The sequence below is a fragment of the Meriones unguiculatus genome, chromosome X (genome assembly GCF_030254825.1).
Source record: "Meriones unguiculatus strain TT.TT164.6M chromosome X, Bangor_MerUng_6.1, whole genome shotgun sequence".
Classification (NCBI taxonomy): domain Eukaryota; kingdom Metazoa; phylum Chordata; class Mammalia; order Rodentia; family Muridae; genus Meriones; species Meriones unguiculatus.
The window spans coordinates 26,103,194-26,126,316 of NC_083369.1; the positions used below are offsets into that span (position 1 = coordinate 26,103,194).

Sequence of the window (23,123 nt, forward strand, 5' to 3'; positions counted from 1 at the left end):
CAGGGACTTAGAAAGTCAGAAAACACGGATGAATTATGTTAAATTTGAGGAAAGCTAAGAACCTAAAATTTGAAGTAGGAACTAGAAATGTAACAGAGCACAAAACTTCAGGCAAATTGTGCATTGAGTGTCTTTTGGAGCAGACACTGACCATAAGAAGAGGAAGTCCTACCGGGCTTGAGTTACCAGAGTCCCCAACTGAATTTATGGAAAACACCCTTGATTTGCCGAATAAAAGTTAAACAAATTCTGGAGACATATATCTTCATCATCTAAAATGTTTATTTTAACTTAGAGGGTGATAACTTTGGCACAGGAAATCATTTAGAGAATGAAAATCCACAGTTCAGTCAAATAGCTATATACGTGCTTGGTAAAACAATGCAAAACAAGCAGCTTGTCTTGTGTTATGACTTTGTTTTTTTTTTTTATTTTAGTTGTTTTTATGTACATCACTTTCCAAACATAAACATGTGTTAGGCAGTAGTCTCAAGAAAATATATTTATTTATTGAGCATTTTTAAAAAGGTGGGGGAATGGAATTCCTGAGGATAATACCTAAGGTTGTTCTCTGCTCCACCCCTACACACACACAGACACATACACCTGCATAATGTTTTTTAAAAAACAGGGACTGGTGAGATGGCTTAGTAGGTTAAAGATGCTGGCTGCCAAGCCTAACACTCTTCAGTTTTTCCGTTTTGTTTGTTTGTTTGGGTTTTTTGTTTGTTTTGCTTTGCTTTTTAAGAGTTTCTCTGTGTATCCTTGGCTGTCCTGGACTCCCTTTGTAGACCAGGCTGGCCTTGAATTCACAGAGATCAGCCTGCCTCTGCCTCCCAGAGTTTTGGGATTACAGGTGTGTGTTTGTTCACTCTTGAGTTTTTAATCCCCAGGAGCCATTTACTAAAACCAGAGAACCAACTTTCCCAAGTTATCCTCTGACCTACACACACATACAATAGCATGCACATGCATGTACACCCATGCCCACAAACAAATAAATATAATTTTAAAAATTAAAATAAATAGAAACAGCTCAAGTGTCCTCAGCAGATGAACTGACAAAATGGAATGAAGAAATGGATGAAAAATTATCCAGCCTTTAAAAAAAAAAAAAGTGTTCTGACATGTACTGCAACATGGATGCCCTTTATTTTAGCCTAAGATGAAAGAAGGCAGTCACAAAAAAAAAAAAAAAAAAAAAAATTTGAAAGATGGCCCAGGACGTAAAGGCACTTGCCACCAAGCCTGATAACCTGAATTCAATTCTAAGACCTACATGGTAGAAGGAGTGAACTGACTCCTCCAAGTTTCCCTCTGCCCCCACATATACCATAACACTTACAAGTGCACATACATAACATGTAATAACAATATTCCATTTATGAGATACCTACAATTGTCAAATTCAAAGAACTAGAAAAGATGGTAGCTGCTAGGGGATATGGGGAGTTACTGAGTTTGAAGTGGCAAAATGAGACATGTGTTGAGATATATGGTGCTAATGGTTGCAAAACAACATAAATGTAAGTGCTTAATGCCACTTAAAAATGGTTAGAACAGCCAGGCACAACATGCATATCTGTAATTCTAGTTCCTGGAATGCAGAGGCAGGAAGACTGCTGTAAACTCAAGCCCAGCCTGGTCTATGCAATTGAGTTCTAACCACGCTGGGTCATACAAGAAGAAAACAAGTGTTGTGACAGCTGCCTGTGATCTCAGCACTTGGAAGACTTAGCAGGACTGCCATGAGTCTCAGGCCAGCCTGATCTACATAGCAAGTGCCAGGCCAGCCAGGGCTATATTGGCATGGCTCCATCTCAAAAAAAAGTTAGAATGGTAAATATTATTATATATAATATATGTACATACCTATATATATTCTTGGAACAATAATGTATGTGCTATATTTCAATGAAAATAGATAAAAGATTAAAAGCAGAAGCAGATGAGAACTCAGCTGTCTCTTACTAGGGCAGATATCAATGTAACTTGTTAAAAAAAATGTCAGATTTACCCTTCTAATTCCTGGCTTTAGAAAAGCTATTTTTCATTGGAATCATGTGATCACAGTTTGAGAAAATGATGAGTCAGAGTCAAGAATGGTCACACCACTATTGTTTGTAAAAATAATAATGAAATTATTAAATCCAGTTAGTCTATCAATAAGAGAACAGTTAAATCACTTTTAATCACACTATGACATATGGTATATACTATATCACATTTAATGAATCTAGCAAATAAAAAACATTTTCAAGACACTGAATGAGAACATAAAGTATGGCAATTTGTAAAAATAAAACATAACACAATGGATTTTGTATGGCAAAATGGTATATATAGAAAGGTGAAGACAGTAAAATCAGATGCCAGAGGACTGGCTGAAATGGTAGCACAGGAATGGACAAACTTTCTAGGTCAGACATCTGTTCTTCCAATAAACTTAGTACCCAGATCTTCAATCTCCAGCTTTTGTGGCCTTTCCTGCTTCCATCATGAATCCTGTGGTGATGTAACAGCAAGGAAAGTCAAACATGCCAGAAAACACTCCATTGTTCAGACTCAGGACCTCAGCAACCAAATCAAAGAGAGAGCTCCAAGTTGGCCTTGATGGAAGATATACAGCTGAGGGGAGGACTTCCTCTAACAGCCATAAAACCTATAACCTGAGTCAACTATCTCATAATGGGTGATACATACATGTAAAGTATGAGACTGGGAAGGGTGTTCAGGTTGTGGGCAGGCAGTTAAGTCAGCCACAGGAGCCAGGGAGGCCTTCACTTTCAAAAGCAGCACCACATGTTGTTCAACATGTTGTTCTTGGTCCCCTCCTATTCCCACTATCACCCTTGTTTGGCCCCATCCCAGAATTTAAAGTTTGGATCTAGGAAAAATAATGAAAGAGGAGATCAAATCAGGATGCATTAGGGGACCAAAAAGCAAATTACATTTTCATGTGGATTCATGGGAGTTGCTCTGGGCTTAGCCTCAAGTAGTGCTAATCTAAGACAGAAGTGGGCTTCAAAGTACCTCATACAAGGCTGCATTGCCAATGGACTAATGGACTTTGCTGTCCCCTCGAAGGCTAATCGAAAAAATAAGAATATTCAGGGCCATTAACTTAAGAATGGTAGCTAAATTTGCTAGAGTGGTAAGCATCCTTAACTGATAGAAAGATACTTCTAGAATGAAGAAAATTAAATGTACAGGGAAACTTGTAAAATTATAACAGTTGGTATTATTGCAACTAAATGCATCAGGGAAAGCAAATTAGAATTGTGAAGATAACATTTTCAAATACTTTTGATAATTTTAGATTGTTTACATTTGTACCAGTTTTAGCAAGGAAACTTTATGGGGAAACAAGAATTTCCTCATTTGAGGGGAACAGTAGAAAGTCGTTTGATATTAGTGAGGGTCTAAACTATACTGTTAAAGTAATTTAGCCCAGCTTGGTGGCCCACACCTTTAAAGCTAGCACTTGGGAAGTAGGTGGATCTCTGTAACTATAAAGGACAAATTGCAAACACTCTTTGACTCAGCAATTCCTTCTCTCAAAATCTATCCTACAGAAATATTTAGGCACAGGAACAAGATTAAATATAATATTTAGAACAGTGAATGATTGAAGGCAAGTTTCCATCAATAGGTGAATTGTTAAATTGTAATAAAGCTATATTATCGCATGTTATGCCATTTTTCTTCTCATCATTCTAAATGAGGGAAGTATCAACATATTAATGCAAAGATAAGTATGTAATGTATTTCATATTAATTTGCATAGTAGTAAAATGATGTTCTATATTTAAAATCTATACATCTGTGTGGATGTTCCTATATGTATATGAATGAGGCCAGAGGGGAAGAGGGTGAAAGAGAAGGGGAGCCCTGGAATACACAAGTTAAAAGTCATTTTTAGAGAATGGGAACGGAGGGAGGGGAAATAAGGAAAACCTTTTTACTTCACATATTTGTCTTTTTTAAATTTTGCCCATTTACATAAACTGCTTTCAAATTTTACAATGAACTATTTTAACAAGAGGCTCTTTTGTACTCAAAATTTAAAATTATCATTTATACAATTTAAATAAGAATAGCTCCACAGCTGGGTGTAGTGGCTCATGACTGTAACCACAGCCATGTAAAGGAGAATGACTGAAAACTTCAAGGCTATCATGGTCTCAATAGCAAGACTATTTCAAAAGACACATATATAACTCGTGTAAGTTGTTACTACCAAAATTTTTCATCTAGATTTAGGGTAAATTTAGGGCAACTATATAAAATTAGTTACCTGTGACCATTCAATCAAATCTCTTCATTTTCCAGTTGAGGAAAAAAAGCCTGAAGTCATGAAACAATTCACCTAAGCTATTCTAGCCAGCCACACACAAATTCAGAACTCAGGTTTCTATTCAAGGCTTGGTATTCTACTTTCTTTCAGATTTTCCTGTGTCTTCATTCAATCTGATCACTTAGTATGAAATATTCTTATCTCATGAATACTAGATATCCCTGTATTTAAATGTTAAGACAAAAACATAAAGGAAAATAATAATATGTCTGGATTCAGTTATATACCCCTTTAGTCCTAGCACTAAACTGACAGGGGGAGATTTCTGGAAGTTTGAGGTTAGCTCCCACATAGGGAGTTCCAGACCAGCCAGTACTACACAATGATATTGTGTCTCAAAAAAATGTGTATGTCTTCATTACCACAGCCATTGAAAAACTGACTCTTAACAAAAACTAATGTTTTAGAATAAAAATACATAACAAATTAAAATGTGTTGCAAAAATATTTAAGAGCTTACTGAAAATAGACAAAAAAGTATTACTGATATAACATGTTGGGTTTTTGTTTTGTTTTGTTTTTCGAGACAGGGTTTGTGTAGCCTTGGTTGTTCTGGACTCACTATGTAGGACAGGCTGGCTTTGAACTCACAGAGATCCTCCTGCCTCTGCCTCCTAGAACGCTGGAATCACAGGCGTGCACCACCATGCCTGACTGACATAACATTTTCTTTAAAAAAAACAAAATGAGGCCAGGCAGTGGTGTCACATACCTGTAATCCCGGCACTCAGGAGGCAGAGGCAGGAGGATCGCTGTGAGTTCGAGGCCAGCCTGGTCTCAAGTTCCAGGACAGCCAGGCTGTTACACAGAGAAACCCTGTCCCAAAGAAAAAAAGAAACACATGAATAAAATTTCTATCAATCTATTCTTTTGTTAAGAGCTACAGTTTTCTCTTAATTTAAAAATATATATATATAATTTATTCCTGTGTGCCTTTGTGAGTGTACTGCACCATGTGAATGCAGTGACAGTGAAAGCCAGATGATGATGTAGGATCCCTTGGAACTGGAGTTATACATGTTTGTGAGCTGCCATGTGGGTGCTGGAATCAAACCAGGGTCCTCTGGAAGAGCAGCCAGTACTCTTACTACTAAGCCATCTCTTCATCCCAAAGATCTATTTCCTTTTATGTGAATATTCTACCTGCATATTATGTGTGCCACAGGTCTGCCTGGTACCCATGGAGGTCAAAAAAGGGCATCGGATCCACTGGACCTGGGGTTACTGATGGTTGTAAACCACCACGTGGGTACTGGAAACTAAACTAGGGTCCTGTATAAGAGCAAGAAATGCTTTTACCACTGAGACATCCTCCAGCCCTCTTCTCCTGATCTATACAATCTATCTCTAGCTAAGAGTTCCTGTTAACCATCTAAACTTTCAGTTTCTCCAGATAAAGAAATTTATCATCTAAATACAAATATTTGAAAGGACTTCAGAGAAGAGCCAGGTATGTTGGCATATACCAGTAAATGGTAGCACTCAAGAGGCTGAGCCAGAGGATTCTCAGAGTTCAAGGCCAGCCTGGGCTACATAATGAGTTTGAGGCTAGCCAGGGTTATAGAGTTAGACTGTGAAAAACAGACAAATAAACAAAGCCACCGTTGGAACTAACCTATTTTTAAAAGCCCCCAATGGGTTTAAAGAATCCTTTTGTGATATTGATAATTACAACTATTTGTATGTGTTATATAAGAATGAGTATCCAAAAAAAGCATAAACAGACAGAAACACACATGTACATCAATACAGGGGAGAAAGAAAAATAAATTCTAAAAATACAATTAAGAATACAATTTATTGTATAAGCAAGGCAAAAAAATTGAATGATGGGTGGTGGGCAGTCAGAAAGGGAGAAACAGAGAACCACCAAGTAAATTATTTATAATAGTTTGTATTTTAAAATTAACCTTGAAGTAGGGCATGGTAACTTACTCCTGCAATCCCAGCATTCAGAAGACTGAGGTAGGGAATCACCCATGAGTTTGAGGCTAGCTGACATAATGAGTTACAAAGTTCTATCTAGATCATCCTGAGGTACAAGGTGAGACCTAGTCTTAAAAAAACAAAGCCAGGCATGGTAGCACAAGCCTATAATGCCAGCATTTGAGAGTGCAATCAGAAGATCAGTAGATACATACTCAGCTACACAACAAATTCAAGGCCAGCCTCAGCTATCTGACCCATCTCAAAAAAAAAAATGCTTAATTACTATGATATATAATCAGAGTAACAAGCACCTAACCTTTAGGATATAATTAAAGTAATACTCAGTTTTAGACCCCCTGGCTTAGTTAGACACATGTGAAGACTTTGAAGAAATTACTGAACTATAAAGATAAAAGGGTTAAAAAACCAAATAAGGGAAAACTAGAATGGTTACTGTGCCTAAGAGAATACCAGGAGTGACTCAACAGCTCTCAAGGACATGAAGTAATATCCATTTCAGTGAGCAGCTGGTCTCAATTTTCCACAGCAGGTGATTTTGTTTAAATTATTACAGCAAGTATTTCAACATACAAGTGTCTCACCTAGGCTACAAATCATACAAAACTCCTGTGAAGCCTGTTGTTGTTCACCTCTCCCACATTTACTAGCTCAACTCATCTCCAATAGGTCAAAGGGCAGGTAAGTCATCTTTGGAATGTTAAGATGTAGACTTCTTTTAGGTCTAGCTATGTGTAAATTTTGTTCTTAGCCTCTGTCTCTCAGAACCCAAAATAAGGTTGAATATTTTTAGGCTATTAAAAAAAAGAGGGGAGATTTATTAGTAGCAAGCACTCAAATATGTGTGTAAACTTGAATTCCTTGTAAAAAAAAAAAAAAAAAAACTATGCTGCCTGGTGCTATCAAAAAATCAAAAAATCAAAAAAAAAGAAAAAGAAAAAACTATGCCTTGTTTCAGTATGAATGGGTTAGAAAACTTGGGTTTAAGAGTCTGTTTTTTTGTTGTTTGTTTGTTTGTTTGTTTTTTAAGGAGAGTTTTTTAAGAAGCATTCTCTTGAAAAGCATAATAACTGAGTCCAGCATCCAAGTCTGCTGGCTGTGTAGTGGTACAACTTTAGGTAATACATAGAAATACATGGATATAATGTCCCTTAGGTCATAATTGTCAAAGATCAATGGCCAATTTAAAAAAAAAAAGTCTTTGTGTGTGTGTGTGTGTGTGTGTTTATTTGTTTGTTTTGGTTTTTCAAGACAGTGTTTCTCTGTGTATTCCTTGGCTGTCCTGGACTTGCTCTGTAGACCAAGCTGGCCTTGAACTCATGGAGATCTGCCTGCCTCTGCCTCCCCAAGTGCTGGGATTACAGGCATGCGGCACCACAGCCATCTGGGTTGGGTCTTATAGGACCTACTGACTGTGTTTAAAATGGCCACTTTCCTCCAAAAAGAGGAAACTAAACTTGTTGGATATTAAGATTAATAAAAGGAAATCACCCCTACAATGATAACACCTAGAAGGCAAGAACACGAAGATTACAAGTTTGAGGCTGCCCTGGGGAAGTTCCTGGCAAGCATGGGCTACAAGGTAAAACCTCGTCTCTAGTAAAAGATTAAGGAGAAAGGAGGACTAATTAACTAGGTATGCCTAAACCTTTCTTTATCTCTCATTTTTGTCTTGTATAGAAATCTCTTGAATTTCTGTGTAGGAATACAGTGTACTCACTCATCTTACTTGTACTTTGACTACTTTAACCCTACACCTAATCTAATTGAATACTATCTAAAATATTGTTAGTACTTTATTTTATAGGTGCTTTTTCTAGTTATTCTCTAATTCATTCTGTAATTCTGCTGCCAACAAAGGCTGTCTCTCTTAATCACTCCTTTCCTTTATCTCACAGAAACACCTATTCTTCTTACTCCCACAGCTATCTTTTAGTCATTTCATTCTCTAATGAACAAAAATCTCTTCAACTTCTTTAATTCAGCTGACTCTTCTATTTAAAATCACTCTTAAATCCCTGTAATATCTTCATCTTTTGAACACATCATTTTCTATACTACTGTTACATTTTAAATTAAATCAAAAGTAGGTTTTCTAGGAGGATGAGGTCCTAAATTGACCAGGTTGGCCTCAAATTATAACCATGTAATGAAGGCTGGCCTTGAACTCCTGATCTTCCTGGGATTATAAGCAAGTGCTATCACATCCAGCTCTAAAACTATCTTAAATTTACCAAATGACAAGATTCCTGCCTCCCTCATTCCAACCCTTCCTGGAATCCACCCTATGTACAAGACCATGTTAGTCAGATGAAAACATACACCCATCAGAAGTTCTCAGGATTACACCCACTTTTCTATCTGTATTAGATCTGTTTGAAAAGCAACACAATGTAGCATCATCAAATGAGATAAAAGGCAATGAAAGAAACTGTTGATGATATGTGGGTGTATCAGAGAATGAATCTATATGTATATGTTTATGTATACATTACATATGCATATATAAACATGAGTAATATAAATACATTCAGCTCAAATTAGCAAAATTCCACAAATGTAAAAAATCAAATCTGCTAAATCTGACCTAAATCAGAGATGATATTATATGGCTACTTCCTAGGAGATGCATCATCTATGTAACAAAGTCAGATGCAATTTACAAGAAACCATAGGTAAACTACCATAAGCAGTCTGGATTCTGCTTTTCTCTAATGTAATATAAATGCAAAGGTACTCATCACCCCAGGACAAAGGCCATGTTGTATGACTACTGCACAATACCCAGCAAGTGCTCAACACTAGGAAATAAAATTTACAACTTAAGGAGGAAAACGGAGGCTTGCTTCACAGTGGTTTAATATGAACAGAATTGAATATGACATTGTCTGACAGAAGAATGAACAATTTGCTGAATTAAAGCCCCAAGTCAGGATATATACATAGCAGAAGTGGGGCCTCAGAGTCTCAGCACTTGTGGACAATGAAAGAAGAAATCTTACAAAAAAATCTGTAACAGATCAAAAGGCAGCAAGGACACTGACACTGGTGAGGTGGGAAAGGGGCTACTCAGCTCCCAGCATGGGCTCAGCAGCTAGACAGTTAATCTATCTCAAAGAACTTCAACACTGAGATGGGCTTCAAGTCCCATGTCAAAATCTAATCCTGATCTCTCTGACTAGGGTCACACCAGAATCAGCAATCCTTTTCCCCAAGGACCTACAGAAAAAAAACAAACAAAAAAAAAAAAAAACACAAATTCTTCCATGATAGGGAGTCTAAGGTACAAGTCCCAACTTTCACTGGGCACCAGAGTTAACTTGCTCTCATCCCATTTCTTGGACAGACAGCAGGTCCCAGCAAACAACCCACCACCTCCCGATCAACAGCCTACAATAGTTGCCAGCCTCAAGAAGTTGCTTTAGCCTCTAAGATTTGGGAAATCTACACCTAGCTGCTAACCCCATTTCAATTTCTGGGGACAACACTGAAGTTCCAGTGGAAACAAGTGCAGGCAGTTCAATAACCCTGTGACCATGCTGGGGAAGGCAGCAGACTACTCTCACCCCTGAGCCCCATTCAACAGCTCAAAGTGCTTAGGAGAAATCAGAAACTGTGGTATGTATGTGTTTCTGCCCTTGGGGCAGCAGTAAATGAAATGGGAAAAGGAGGAATGGAAGGAGGAAAATGATGTTGCTCTTCCTTACCACCAAGAGGAACTTAAAACATGACCCCCCTCCCACCATTCAGGAAGTCACCTGGCAGTGATAAGTTGCTCTAATCCCTCAAAACTCATAAAGCTAACCCATAAAGTAACAAGGGCTTGAAGAGGGAGAACTCCTGGCACATACAGACTCATTAGCTAGTGAGCAAAATACAGACAGCCAGAACAGGGAGCCAAAAAGGGAGAGGGGCTAGGCAATAGGAGCACCCAACTATACTACCCTATGGCTTTCTTGACTTTGCAGTAACCATGATGATTGGCCCAGAAAACCCATACACTCTGCTCCACATATCAGACTGATTAAATTCTAGGAAGATTACTGCCATGAAAAGCAATAAGGAAGAGAAAAAAAATGCTGAGAAAACTGGGAGCAGGCCTAGAAAAAAATAAGAAGTTTTGGGTCTCCACCAAATTTTCATGCAGGTAGGAAAAGTAGGGATTCTCCCTATTCAGTGTTCCTGGTTAAACCTAAGAATAAGAAAAAGCCCCTAGACTTGCAGCATCAGTAATATATCCCAGTGCTTCACCAGCACAAGCCCCCCTCCCCCCAAGATTAGCCTTCTGGCATGGGTAAAATGCCCAAGAAATTGCCTTCCAGGCCAATCCCTCTCCCACCCCAACCCCAAGCAAAGAGCATCTGCCTGTGGTTTCCCACCTCTCTTCAGAGAAGAGATACTAGCAGAGTGCCCACACAGTATAGTCTGGTACCAAGGGGCACAATGCAAGACAGTCTATCAGGCCAGGGGATGGGCAGCCAACTTCAGATCAAAGAGAGAGAGAGAGAGAGAGACTTAGTGTAAAAACCAATGTCATTTCAGCAGGAAAAGTAGAAGGCAAGTGGTGAGAGGGACTCCTATTGGCGCACCTTCCCAGGGACGTAGTTCCTATCAATTGCCTCCTCCTGCAGGAACATGTGTAGACAGCGTTCATTCTGAGCCAGTGGGTGCCCAGCGATTCTATAAAGAGACCAAAATAGTTATCAGTAGAATCTGGGATCAGAGAGAATTTGCAGAAGAACAGTAATGTGAAGAGGGGAGAAAGGACATAGTTAGCCCTTAGGTTTGAGCCTCTGGAGGACAACAGTGGGGTGTGACCTAAACTGTAATATTAAAGAAGGAACAAGGTAGGAAAATCCCTAGTTAAAGGGTTAGCATGCATTACATTCTCAGGCCTTGGCATATAGGATCAGAATTTATTCACAGGAATGGAGTTTTACTATCTAGTTTGCCCACTACATCATATTACCTATTACAAAAGGACAAAAGTAGACAAAAAATATTAGAAAGATCATGATAGGCTGAGAGTATAATACCTTAGAAGTAGAGTGCTTGCCTAGCATATGCAAGGCCCTAGAATCAAACCCCGCAAAAAGAGAAAGAGTAAAGCATAGAACAAAGGAGTAAAGGGAGGGCAGAGAAAAATGGGGAGGAGAGGCAGGTAAAGATTTTGTAATAGCAAAAGCAATAAGCAGAGCAGCCAAGAATTTGGCTTACTTGTTAATAAACTGTTCAAGGCCTTGCCGCCTTTCTTCAATGAAAGATTCCTCAAAGATCCCTTCATCTCCTCGGAAAGGGAGCTGCCGCTTCAAGGCCTTCCCAGGCAGTGGTGGTACTACAATCTGCAGTCAAATATCAGCCCAGTTGGAGAGGGCAAGAAAGAAGAAAGCAAATGAGATGGTAAAACATGTTCTCACTCTCCCTCCTTCCCTTCTTCTTTCCCTCCCTCTCCATGGCTACAGGGTGGCCTCAAACTATCTATGTAGCCAAGGATGACCTTGAACTTCTGATCCTCCTGCCTTCACCTGCCAAGTAAACTATATATCTCAGTTCTTTTAGGCCTGGGGTCCACCATGCCCCAAATCCAGCTAAGATCTTAGAACAGTAAGGACAGCTCATATAGATCCAACTTAATTTCTGTGGAAGGAGAGATTTATCATCTCAAAAGAAAGGAAATAAACTTCAATCATTCTTCACTTCCCTTAACTAGTCTGTAGCATCCAAGCACTTAGCTAAGCTTTTCTTGACACATTTTTGCACTTATAGGAGTTTACTAACTTTACAAACAATAAAACAACATAATAGTTGAAAATACTATTCATGGGGCTGAGAAGTTGGCTCATCAGGTAAGAGCACTGCTGCACAAACACAAGAACTTGAATAAAAGCTAGGTGTGGTGGTGCATGCCAGTGATCCCAGCACTTGGGGAGGCAAAAGCAGGTAGATTGATATGAGCTCAAGGCCATCCTCATTTACGAAGTGAGTCCAGGACAGCCAAGGCTACACAGAGAAACCCTATCTAGAAAAAGGAAGGAAAGAAGGGTAGGAGGAAGGGAGGGAGGGAGGGAGGGAGGGAGGGAGGGAGGGAAGGAAGGAAGGGGAAAGAGAGAGAGAGAGAGAAAGAAAGGAAGGAAGGAAGGAAGGAAGGAAGGAAGGAAGGAAGGAAGGAAGGAAGGAAGGAAACCTGAATATGGATTCCAGGACCCAAACAAAAGATTCCAGCTGGGGGCGGAAAGAAAATCACTGGAGATTGCTGGCCTACTTCCAAATTCAATGAGAAATTTTGTCTAAAAGGTGTGAGGCATGGAGATACAGCAGGACACACAACCTGCTCCTTTGGCCTGCATATGCCCTTACACCATATAAAACACACACACACACAATTTAAAAAATAATACTGTCCTAAACTTAGCTATTTTCAACTTTCAAAGGGTATCCCCAACAAAACCAGTATATTGGAAGTGGGTCCATAAAAAGGTATACACACTTCCTACCCACTTCAAGACTTTACAGGGTGTGACCTTATACCCGCTGAGTCTATATAGATCTCCTCCTACAATGACATGATTAGAGTATGAGCTGTACCTTACTATCTCGCTCCAGCTCATTTTTCAGCCACTCAAAGTCACTGTAGCGTCTCCGTACACAGGATTCTTTCAGCTTGAAGATAGGCAGGTTTGTCTACAAGGAAGGAAGAATGAATGAAGAGGATCCAGGTATAGTGGCATGTACTTTTAACACTTGGAAGGCTGAGTCAGAAGGATTGCCAGTCAGTTTGAGGTCAACCTAGGCCATACAGAGAATTCCAGATCAGCTGGGCCTAAATGGTGAAACCCTATCTCAAAAGTAAAAACAACCAAACTGAAAACAGCCAATAAGTTCTGTTCAGCCTGTGCGGATCACATGTCCGAACCACTGGTAAAATCTCAATAAAGAAATAGCTCCTATAGGACTGAAAATATATCCCAGTGGTAGAGTACTTACCTATTCTGTATGAGCACCTGTGTTTGACTCCCAGCATCACAGAAAATAAAAATTGCTCCTATAGACTATATACCTAAAACTCACCCAAAATACTATCAGGTGAATATTAACCCTTACCATATCCAATCATATCACAATTGTTGATCAGAAGTCCCTTGCTGGGACTCAGTGGTAGAGCACTTGTCTAGCATGTTCAATGCTCTTGGTTCCACCCCATAAACACACAAACAAAATCTTTTGGTACTTAAAATTTATCTTACAGAGAAGACTCACAGTTACGTTATAATATGCATTATAATGGTTAGTCATGTTATTTGAGCTCAGATGGGTTTCCCAACCCATTTCATATCCACCCATGTTTGTCTCCATGTCCTCCAAGGCTCCCTCTCTAGGGATGTGATTCCCCTTCCTATCTCTGCAATATGTAAGGAAAAAAAATACCCTAACAATAAAAACAGTCTTTGAGAACAAGAAGGTAAATAATTTCTAACAGATGTTTATCCTATGATATAATAATGCCTGCAGTGGGGGGAAGGGGACTAAGGTTCAGCATGGGAACCTCAAAATGTAAAGAAAGCTCCATCAGGAACTTCAGCTGACTGCCTAACTTCCCTTGGTTTCTTCTGGACATTATCGATGCATGACTTGATGATGTTACATTTCTGTTGCTATTTGTTCTTTAATTTGGAAGCCTCATCTGAAGGGACATTTTCCTATCTGTGATTCTCTCCAACAGGGGACCTCCAACTGGCTGCCTTAAAGGCACTTACCAAGTCAATTTCTGCTGAGTGTGTTGAGTACCTGACTTGATAATGTTTTGCTGTATGTCTATCCCTTGCTATTTATTCTGTTACTTTGACTTGACATATACTGAAACTTACTCATCTAAAATCAAAAGTATGGCTATTTCAGATCATTCTCTAGACCTCCAAGACATGTTTACCTCTGACTTCCTATTCCAACCTTTTCTATTCTGTAAGTCCTAACTCCATTCTAACTTCATTTAGAAAATCTTTCCTGGTAATTCCATCTGGGTACATACTACCTCCCCTCTGATCCCTTCTGACATTTACACTTTTCTTGAGGCCTTTTCTCTATACTAAGTTGGCTTCAAACTCCCTATGTGGCTACGATAACCTTGAATTTTTGTCTTCCTTCCTCTTTATGAAATTACAGTAGTGTACCACCACACCCAATTCATGAAGTGCTGGGATTCAAACCCAGGGTTTTATACATGCTAGGCAAATGTTTGCCAACTGAAATAAACCCAAATCCCCATTTCTAAGGGTTTTGTTATGCAGCAGCAGATGACCTTGACCTTCTGATCCTTCCACCTTCACATTTTATGAAGTGTCATATCATATTTTCTTCAGGATGTTTTATGCATCCTGTTTGTTGTCTATACAACTAAATTATGATCATAAATTATAATCTGACTTTATCTATTTAGTCCCAGCACATGGGAGGCAGAGGCAGACAGATCTCTGAGTTTAAGGCAAAGCCACTACACAGAGTTCCATACCAGCTAGAACAATATAGTGAGACACTATTTTTTTAAAATAATAATCAACAACCATGGCAACTTTTACTTCTCCCAAAATGTAAGTTATCACTATGCAATTACGCAATAGAAACCTTATATATCGAGTTACCACTTTACCTAAAAACTAAGAATGAATATCCATTATATATGGTATCTTTCTAAAGCATAATCATTCCTACATCTTAATCATTGAGAAGACTCCTCAGGCTCTAGTGGTAAGAGGAACTTGTAACAAATAAAAAGCCCAAATCTTTATTCCTATCTACAAATTCTAAATGAAAATGGTCAAATGCATATATTAATTCTTGTTGGCCAATTCAGAACAATGGGTCAGTAATAATAAAACAATTTTTTTTAATGTTAAAACCCTCTTTCTTCTCTACGTAACTGCTTTTTGGCAAGAAAGGAGTACTTGGAGTTCTGGTAAAGCCCACATGGTCCTTACTATATCAACTTTTATAGACCTCAAGTCTTGAAAGCACCTCCAGGCAAATAAAAGGCCAACTAACACGAGCTCCAACCCTACCCAATATCTTCAAGGTCTAAGAAATATCAATAGGTTTAAAAAGAAGTCTGATATAAATAATATTTTGTCATTTAAATAATTCTTTAAAAGAATACACAAAATGGAAAAAAGAGAATCTTTTCTTTAGGGCATGCCCCCCTCCCATAGGTCCACAATGCTCCAACAGATGGTCCCATGCCCAAAAGTATATGAGCAACACGAATTCAACTGGATAATTTTATTTTATGTTGTTTTTAAAGAAGACTCAAAGTTGGAGAGATAGCAAGGTAGAGAGATTGATCAGGAAGGAATTAGGAGGGAAAATAGGAGTGAATATGGTCAAAATGCACTGTAAGAAATTCTCAAACAACAAAAAGGTTTTTAAAAAGGAATAAACAAGTAACCAAACATGATGACAAAGACCTGTAATGCCAAGAGTTGAAAAGCATAACTAAGAGGATCAGTAATTCAAAGTCAACCTCAGCTACAGTGAGTTTTACACCAACCTTGGATACATGAAATTTGGAAGAAAAAATAAGAAACTGGAGGTTGGTCAGATGACTGGGCAGGAAAAGGTACCTGCATCCAAATCTGACAACCTGAGTTTCATCCCTAGAAGCCATATGGTAGGAGAGAACCAAGTCTTGCAAGTTGTCCTCTGACATGTGCTGCAACCCTTCCCCTGAACACAAAATAAATACAAATCAATAATAAAAAAAAATAAAAGGTACTGGAAAGATGGCTCAGTGTTTGAGAGAGCACTTGTTCTTACAAAGGACCCAGGCTGAATTCCCAGCACCACTGTCTGCAACTCCAGTTCCAAGATACGCATGATGCAAAGTTTTATGTTTGAGCAAAACACTCATGTACATAAGAGTGTTTAATCTTTAAGTTTATAATTTAAAAAAGAAACTAGAAATTTGTTTCTTGAAAGGAAAGCCTCTGGTAGTGACATTTGCAGACCATTTTTAACAGTAGACTGCCTGAAATGTGTACTATGTGCATGTGTTAAGTGTTTAAAATTAATCCATTATAGAAAAATTATCAAAATACCCTAAGACAAAAAAAAAAGACATTTAGGATCATGTGGTTCTAGATTTCCACTAGTGTTCACTACAGAGACTGTGTTCCCCAAAATGTAGAACTATAACTAGTGGGCTTTCACAGAAGCCAACACAGGACCAAACAAAGAAAATGCTGAACAGATTTCTCCAGAACTGCCAGACTACCTACTATCATTTTATGGGCTCTGTTTGACTTTTAAAAAGTGAAAACGAACTGGGCATAGTAGTGCACACCTTTAGTCCCAGAACACAAGGAGGCAAAGGCAGACGGATCCCTGTTAATTCAAGTTCAGACTGATCTACAAAGTAAGTCCAGGAAAGCCAAGGCTACACAGAGAAACCCTGTTTTGAAAAACCAATAAACAAACTATGCTTTCCTTACCCTCAAAAGAGGGTAAAATTATTTCCCTCCATCTCAGCACCTAGCCATCTAAGAGAAAAGCTACTACATAAAAGGACAGACCCTGAACTACAAACTACAAATTATATGAAGAAGCCAGAACTGTATAATGCAGGATATTGCAGGCCTTTGGTCTCATCTCAACACAAAATAAAGTGAAAGGAGAGAAAAAAAAAAAACCCACAAAACTCAAGTCCACATTGAACTATCCAAATGTATAATGTGAAGCCACCATAGCACCTCTCCATACTCCTCTGGCAGGCAGGATCCATTCCTGAATAAAATTAAAGAGAATAGCTTCATCAATATTTATTACACAGAGCTGAAGGTATAGATCAATGGAAGAGTGTATGCACAACATCCATGAGGCCTGAATTAAACCCCAGAATCAGAAAAAAAATACAAATAATTATTTTTCTAAAAACTATAGTTCAATAAAACAGTAAAAGCATTCAACCCAAACCCAGAATGAACCATCATCAACTCTTACCAACATTGTATATGTAGAACTGTGGAAGGGACTGATGAAAAAACTCAGTGTAACCCAGGCAGAGATAGCTCAAACCTGTAATCCCAGCAGAGACAGAGGCAGGAGGATCTCTTTGAGTTTGAGGCCAGCCTCATCTACAAAGCAAATCTAAGACAGCCAAGGCTACATAGAGAAACCCTGTCTTGAATAAAGCAAAACAATAACCAAAAGGCTCAGTGTACATTTTGCACACTAAGTTTTGCAACTAAGCCTTAACAGAGCAATAGAAAGAACATGGACTTTGGAGTCAGAGACTTGGTTTCAAGTCCCAGCCCCATCTGATACCATTACATCTGTACTTGGGGAAATTACTTAAACTGTATTCTTTCCTGATTCTTTTTTTTTTTTTTTAAGGTATACAAAAACTAAAACCTAACCCGGGCATAGTGATATACTAGGCTATTGTATAGTATATTAAGCAATATACTATTGCTTAATCCTAGCAATTTAGAGGCATAGGCAGATGGATCTCTGGAGATCAGCCTGATCTACAAAGTGAGTCCAGGACAGACACGACTACACAGAGAAACCCCGACTCAATAAACACAACAAATTTTAAAAAACAAACAAATAAAAGAAATTTAAAACTAGTTTTGGTGCCTGGCCCATTGTAGGGACTAGATGGTCTCTGTTGTCATCAGACTACTGAAAGGAAAGAGCTTTTTCCTTACTAATCCCTAAGGCTCTTATGCACCTAAACAAAGTGTCTAGGATCCTAAAAGCAGTCTTTACACTGAACAAGTTATACTTAGATTCCTTTGAGTTATTAAGCCCTCCTCCATTAACACTTCTCTTTTATCACAGTTTGACGAATGTAAATTCTATCCTTCTCCAAAGAGATTTCAAAGAGTCTAGTCTCCATAAAACAAGTGTGCCTCATGCTGCTATCAATTTATTCACCCCCACCCAGGTTAGAGCGTGCCATTTCTCCATGAGATTGTCAAGCACAAGCAGAACAAACATTCTTATTCAATTCATCAAAAAAAAAAAAAAACATGAGAGCACCATATGACTGTTAGATCTTCAGTGCTATTCAAAAGGGATGCTGTTCACAAAGAGTATCCTGAATCTCACAAGGAAAACTAAAAAACGATTCTTACTTTTTTTTATAACCTGTACCATTTCAACTGGGAAAAAAGAAAGTGAACCATGTACTCTATCTGCACAGTCTAACCTTGTACTATGTATGGACTAAGCACTATCGACTAAGAGAATAAAGTCCCCTGAGATGCAAACTGGAAACGCCATTCTTGGAGCCATTCTGAAATGTCATGTACTAAAGTAACTACAGACCAGAAACAGAAAAAGCAAATGACCTTTTCAAAACACCTAAAAGGGCAAATGGCCTTTTTCAACACACCTAAGTGAGAGCCAATAAAAACTGAAGTAAACATTCTGGATCCTTCAGATCTAAAGGATCAGCAGAGGATGAGAGCAGCAACTGACAATCCACCAATCCCGGGGCAGGGCCAGTTTTATGTGAGACATTGTGGAACCTAAGAAACTTAAGCATTAAACATCTCTCTGAGACGTAAATCTTATGCAACTCAGCAAAGCATTCAGTCTCAAAATTGTTTTTCTACTTCTGTTCCCATAAGCCTACTGTCTCCCTTTCCTGTAGTCTTTCCTTTAATTAAAGGCTTTGCTTAACTCCATCATCCTAGAGAGATCTCATTGGGAAGAAGCTGAGCTTTCTCACCCCCCACCTTTGGAACGACCTCCCATAACCTAGTTTAGTTGTGGGACCCAGAGACACATCACCTTGGCTTTCCATCCCTGAGCCTTTTTTCCACCCTCCCCTTTCGTCCTCCTGTCAATCATGAGTCCAATCTATTTGAATTCCTCACTAATCTTTGTCCATCTTCCACACCCTGTCCAGCCATGCTTCACTTCTTCCTCGTGAGCACTTGTTTTCCTTCATCCCCGCCCTAAGTCCCCTCCGGAGTTTTCTGCACCCTCAGGCCACAACTGAGTCTGAAGCCGTCTCTAAACCTTTCAAGCCCTACCCCTCACATGACCCCTCCAAGCTTCCCCGCCGTTAGTCGTCCCCAAGCCCACTCTCCTCCCACTTCGTCCTCCCTGAGCTGTCTCCCTCACCCCGTGACTCACCCGCATGCGAACCTCATAGGTAGTGAAGCGCGCGCGGCCCACGCCCACCGTCTGTGGATTAAAGATGTCTATCTCCAGGAAGTTACTTGGTGGCCCATAAGCGTCGGTCAGGTCCTGAGGCTTCGAGTTAAGGCGCCGAGTGTCAGCCACTGCTGTGTCCGACATCTTTCCGAAGAAGAGACCGGTACCGGCGAAGGGGGTGGGGGACAGAGGCCTAAGGCAAGAGCGCGCACGGCCCCTCCCGCTTGCAAAATAACCAGCCAACCCACAGACGGCGGCGACGCGCACGCGCGCACGCATGCGCGCACTGACACACCATCCGAGTCCCAGGCGCTTCACCCTGAATAGCCGCCATGCTGACTAGGGCTTGTACTGTGGGGTAAAAAGCGTCATTCAGACTTTCGGGTGGTACTGGTATTGGCCTTGGAACCTGCATCTACCATACTCACTGTCCAATACTTTGAGAAGCGCCACACTCTGGCTTTGCCAATCTGTGTTTCTCAACCCAAGAAATTGTCTCATCCCGTGCATCAATCATGGGCACTGCCCCGAGAGCTATTATCCTAAGGTGACATGCCGAACCCCTAGGTGCTGAATAAGTCAGGATTTTCCACGAAATTTTCTGGAAGATAGGGTTCCAACAATAGCACAAAAAGCGTGGAATACAGCCCCATTGCTTGTGCCACTGAAAGTTTCAGTTCAAGCTACAAACTGAGTATTCAGTAAGCAATACGTTGTAGTGCCAAGGAAGCAGCAAATACGAATTGTGAAAACAATAATGATTTCCTATTTTCGCTTTAAAGGAATAGTGGGTGTATCTTCATTCTCCACACCTTGCTACATAACAACTAATTCCAGGGATACTCATTTTCAGGACGTTTATTTCATAACTTCTCTGTATATTCTGCAGAACCCCACACTTGGCTATGCTTTGAGCTTGCTTGTAATGATGAAGATATGTGTCTACATGAGAATATCTTTTTAAAACATATGCATATGTATTTACACATATGTACTTACTGAGACAGAGTCTTACATTTTATCCAGGCTGGCCAGTAACTTGCCAGGCTAACCTCAAACTTAAAGCAGCGTTCCTGCTGATCCCTCTTCTGGTGTTATTAGTCTGTGTCACCAAGTCCAACTAGAAATTTTATTTGTAGTTGTTTTGTCGTTTTGAGACATTGTCTTGTGTATTCCAGGCCGCTTTCAAACTTGCTTTACAGCTGAGAACAACCTTGAACTTCTGACCCATCTGCCTGTATCTCCCAAAATCCTGGGATTACAGGCTTACTCCACTACACCCAGTTTTGTACTGTGCTGGGGATCAAATCCAGGGTCTATGAAATCAACTGTATCCCCAGTCCTTAACAATACATTTTAAAGACTAATTTATACACATCACATATTTTTGAAGAATTATTTTAACTTTTAAATGAGTATTTTTATTTTTCATGTATCTGCATATTTTGCCTGCAAGTGTGTTCATGCACCATGTGTATGCAGTGCCCAAGGAGTTCAGAATAAGGTGTCAGATCCCCTGGAACTGGAGTTACAGATGGTTGGGACCTACCATATGGGTACAGGGACTCAAAGTTGGGTCCTCTGCAAGATAGCCAGTGTTCTGAACCACTGAGCCATCTCTCCAGCCCTCTATGTTCCATATTAAGAGATAGACAGGTGGTAATTTTGTCATCTTTCCTTCTCCCATTACCTAACCTCCTCTCAGAACAAACAAACAAGCACAAAAACTCATATCGCTGATGACTGAATTATTTCAACAATGAAATAATTACAATTATTAATTGTAATTAATAATTGACTTACAATTGATTAATTCAATTAATTATTGAATTTAGTATGACTGGTATTTACAAACTAGTTCTGTGCCAAGCACTGTACTAAATGCTAAAAGACATAGAGTTATGAGAGTTCCTCCTGCTGTTGACGAGTTAACTTTTTTTTTTTTTTTAAGTCAGAGTTTCTCTGTGTAGCCCTGGCTGTCCTGGAACTCACTCTGTAGACCAGGTTGTACTCAAACTCAGAGATCTAGCAACCTCTTCCTACCAAATGCTGGTATTAAAGGTGTGCACCATCACTGCCCAGCCATAAGTTAATTTTCTAAGATGTGACAAATATAAACAAGTGTTCAAAGTAGCACATAGAAGCTAGGTAACTGAGCTGGGCATGGTAGTCCGTGCATATGATCCCAGAAATTGGGAGATGGACACAGGGGTTTCAGAAGTTCAAGGCCACCCTCTGCTGTGCAGCACATTGGAGACCAGCCCAGGCTATAGTGGAATCTTTTTTTCAACAAAACAAAAAGATATATATTTGACAGCCAGGCATGATGGTGCATGCCTTTAGTTGCAGCACTCAGAAAGACAGAACCAGGCAGATCACTGTGAGTTCAAGGCCAATCTGGTCTACAAATTGAATCCGGAACAGCAAAGGCTACACAGAGAAACCCTGCCTTGAAAAAAACAAAACAAAGCAAAAAAAAAGATATATATTTTTTAAAATTGGGGAAGACTTCCTAGAGGAAAACACATCAGCTTTTAACACATTAAAAGACATGAAGGATATGGACTGTAGAGATAACTCAGCAGTTAAGAGTACTTATTCGTCTTGCAGAGGACCTGGGTTTGATTCCCAGCACCCATATAGTGGCTCATAAGCATCCCTAACTCCAATTCCAGGAGATTCACTGCTCTTTTCTCCCCTCCTTATGCACCAGGTACACATAAATACTTGCAGGCAAAACATTCATAAATTTAATTTAAAAAAAGTTTTAAAGGCATAAAGGAGAAATAGTTGTGGAAATAGGGAAAGGCAGTTTCTGGCACAGGAAATAACATATTTAAAGCCATTGCAGGAAGAAACTCTACAATATTTTTAGGAAATTATCACCAATTTAGACTGTATAATGGAAATGTTTAAAAGCTATCTGGAGCTAGGCAGAAGAGAGCCAACCCTGTATATTAAACAGAGTGTCTCTGGCTTTATGATAGGTGATAGGGAGACACTGAAGGATCTTAAGGCAAAAAAGAAATTAGAAGGGCATGACTGTATTTCTTTTAGAGAGACTATTTTTCAGGTAAAATGGGAAAATGTATTTAAGTTGAATGTGACTAATTATGAAGGAAGCAACCAAAAGACAGCGGTGACAGGGCCAGGTGTGGTGACACATGCCTATGGTCCCAGGACTCAGGGTGTCAGAGGCAGACAAATCACTGTGAGTTCAAGGCCAGCCTGGTCTACAAAGTGAGCCCAAGGCAGCCAAGGATATAGAGAAACCCTGTCTCAAAACAACAACAACAATAAAAAAAGAGAGACAGAGAAAGAGTGATGAGAGCTAGAGAGGTGGTGCAATGGTTAAGAGCAATTACTGCTCTTGCAGAGGACTTGAGTTCAGTTCCCACCGTCCACGATGGGTAGCTCACAACCTTGGGTAACTCCAGCTCTAGGAGTTCTGAGGTCTTCTTTGGGCCTCTGAGAGCACCTACTCCTGAGTGGTACACAACAGACAAGCAGGCATATACACGTACACATAAATAAAAGCCAAGGAAAAAGTTATGAGAATGAAATAGGATTTGTGTTAGATATGTTGATGATCCAGTATAAGACTTTTTAAATATGTGAGCCATGAATTGAGACTTCGTAGATTTAAAGCCCTGCTCCCTATCTG

General features: G+C 39.5%; 1 protein-coding gene across 4 annotated transcripts in view; it reads right to left on the bottom strand.

The window, feature by feature from the left end:
• Positions 1 to 19,704, bottom strand: part of Snx12 (sorting nexin 12) — a 129,777-nt gene extending 110,073 nt beyond the window's left edge. For 2 of the 4 annotated variants that reach the window (XM_060375201.1, XM_060375202.1), the window contains exons 1-4: positions 19,439 to 19,700; positions 12,890 to 12,985; positions 11,522 to 11,646; positions 10,894 to 10,984 (exon numbers count right to left, since the gene is read on the bottom strand). In XM_060375201.1, the coding sequence (XP_060231184.1) occupies positions 10,894 to 10,984; positions 11,522 to 11,646; positions 12,890 to 12,985; positions 19,439 to 19,603 (477 nt within the window). In that variant the 5' untranslated portion in view covers positions 19,604 to 19,700. Of the gene's footprint in view, positions 1 to 264; positions 2,506 to 10,893; positions 10,985 to 11,521; positions 11,647 to 12,889; positions 12,986 to 19,438 lie in introns of those variants that run through there. The other 2 variants (XM_021662165.2, XM_021662164.2) reach the window with 2 other exon arrangements.
• Between the last annotated feature and the right edge of the window lie 3,419 nt (positions 19,705 to 23,123).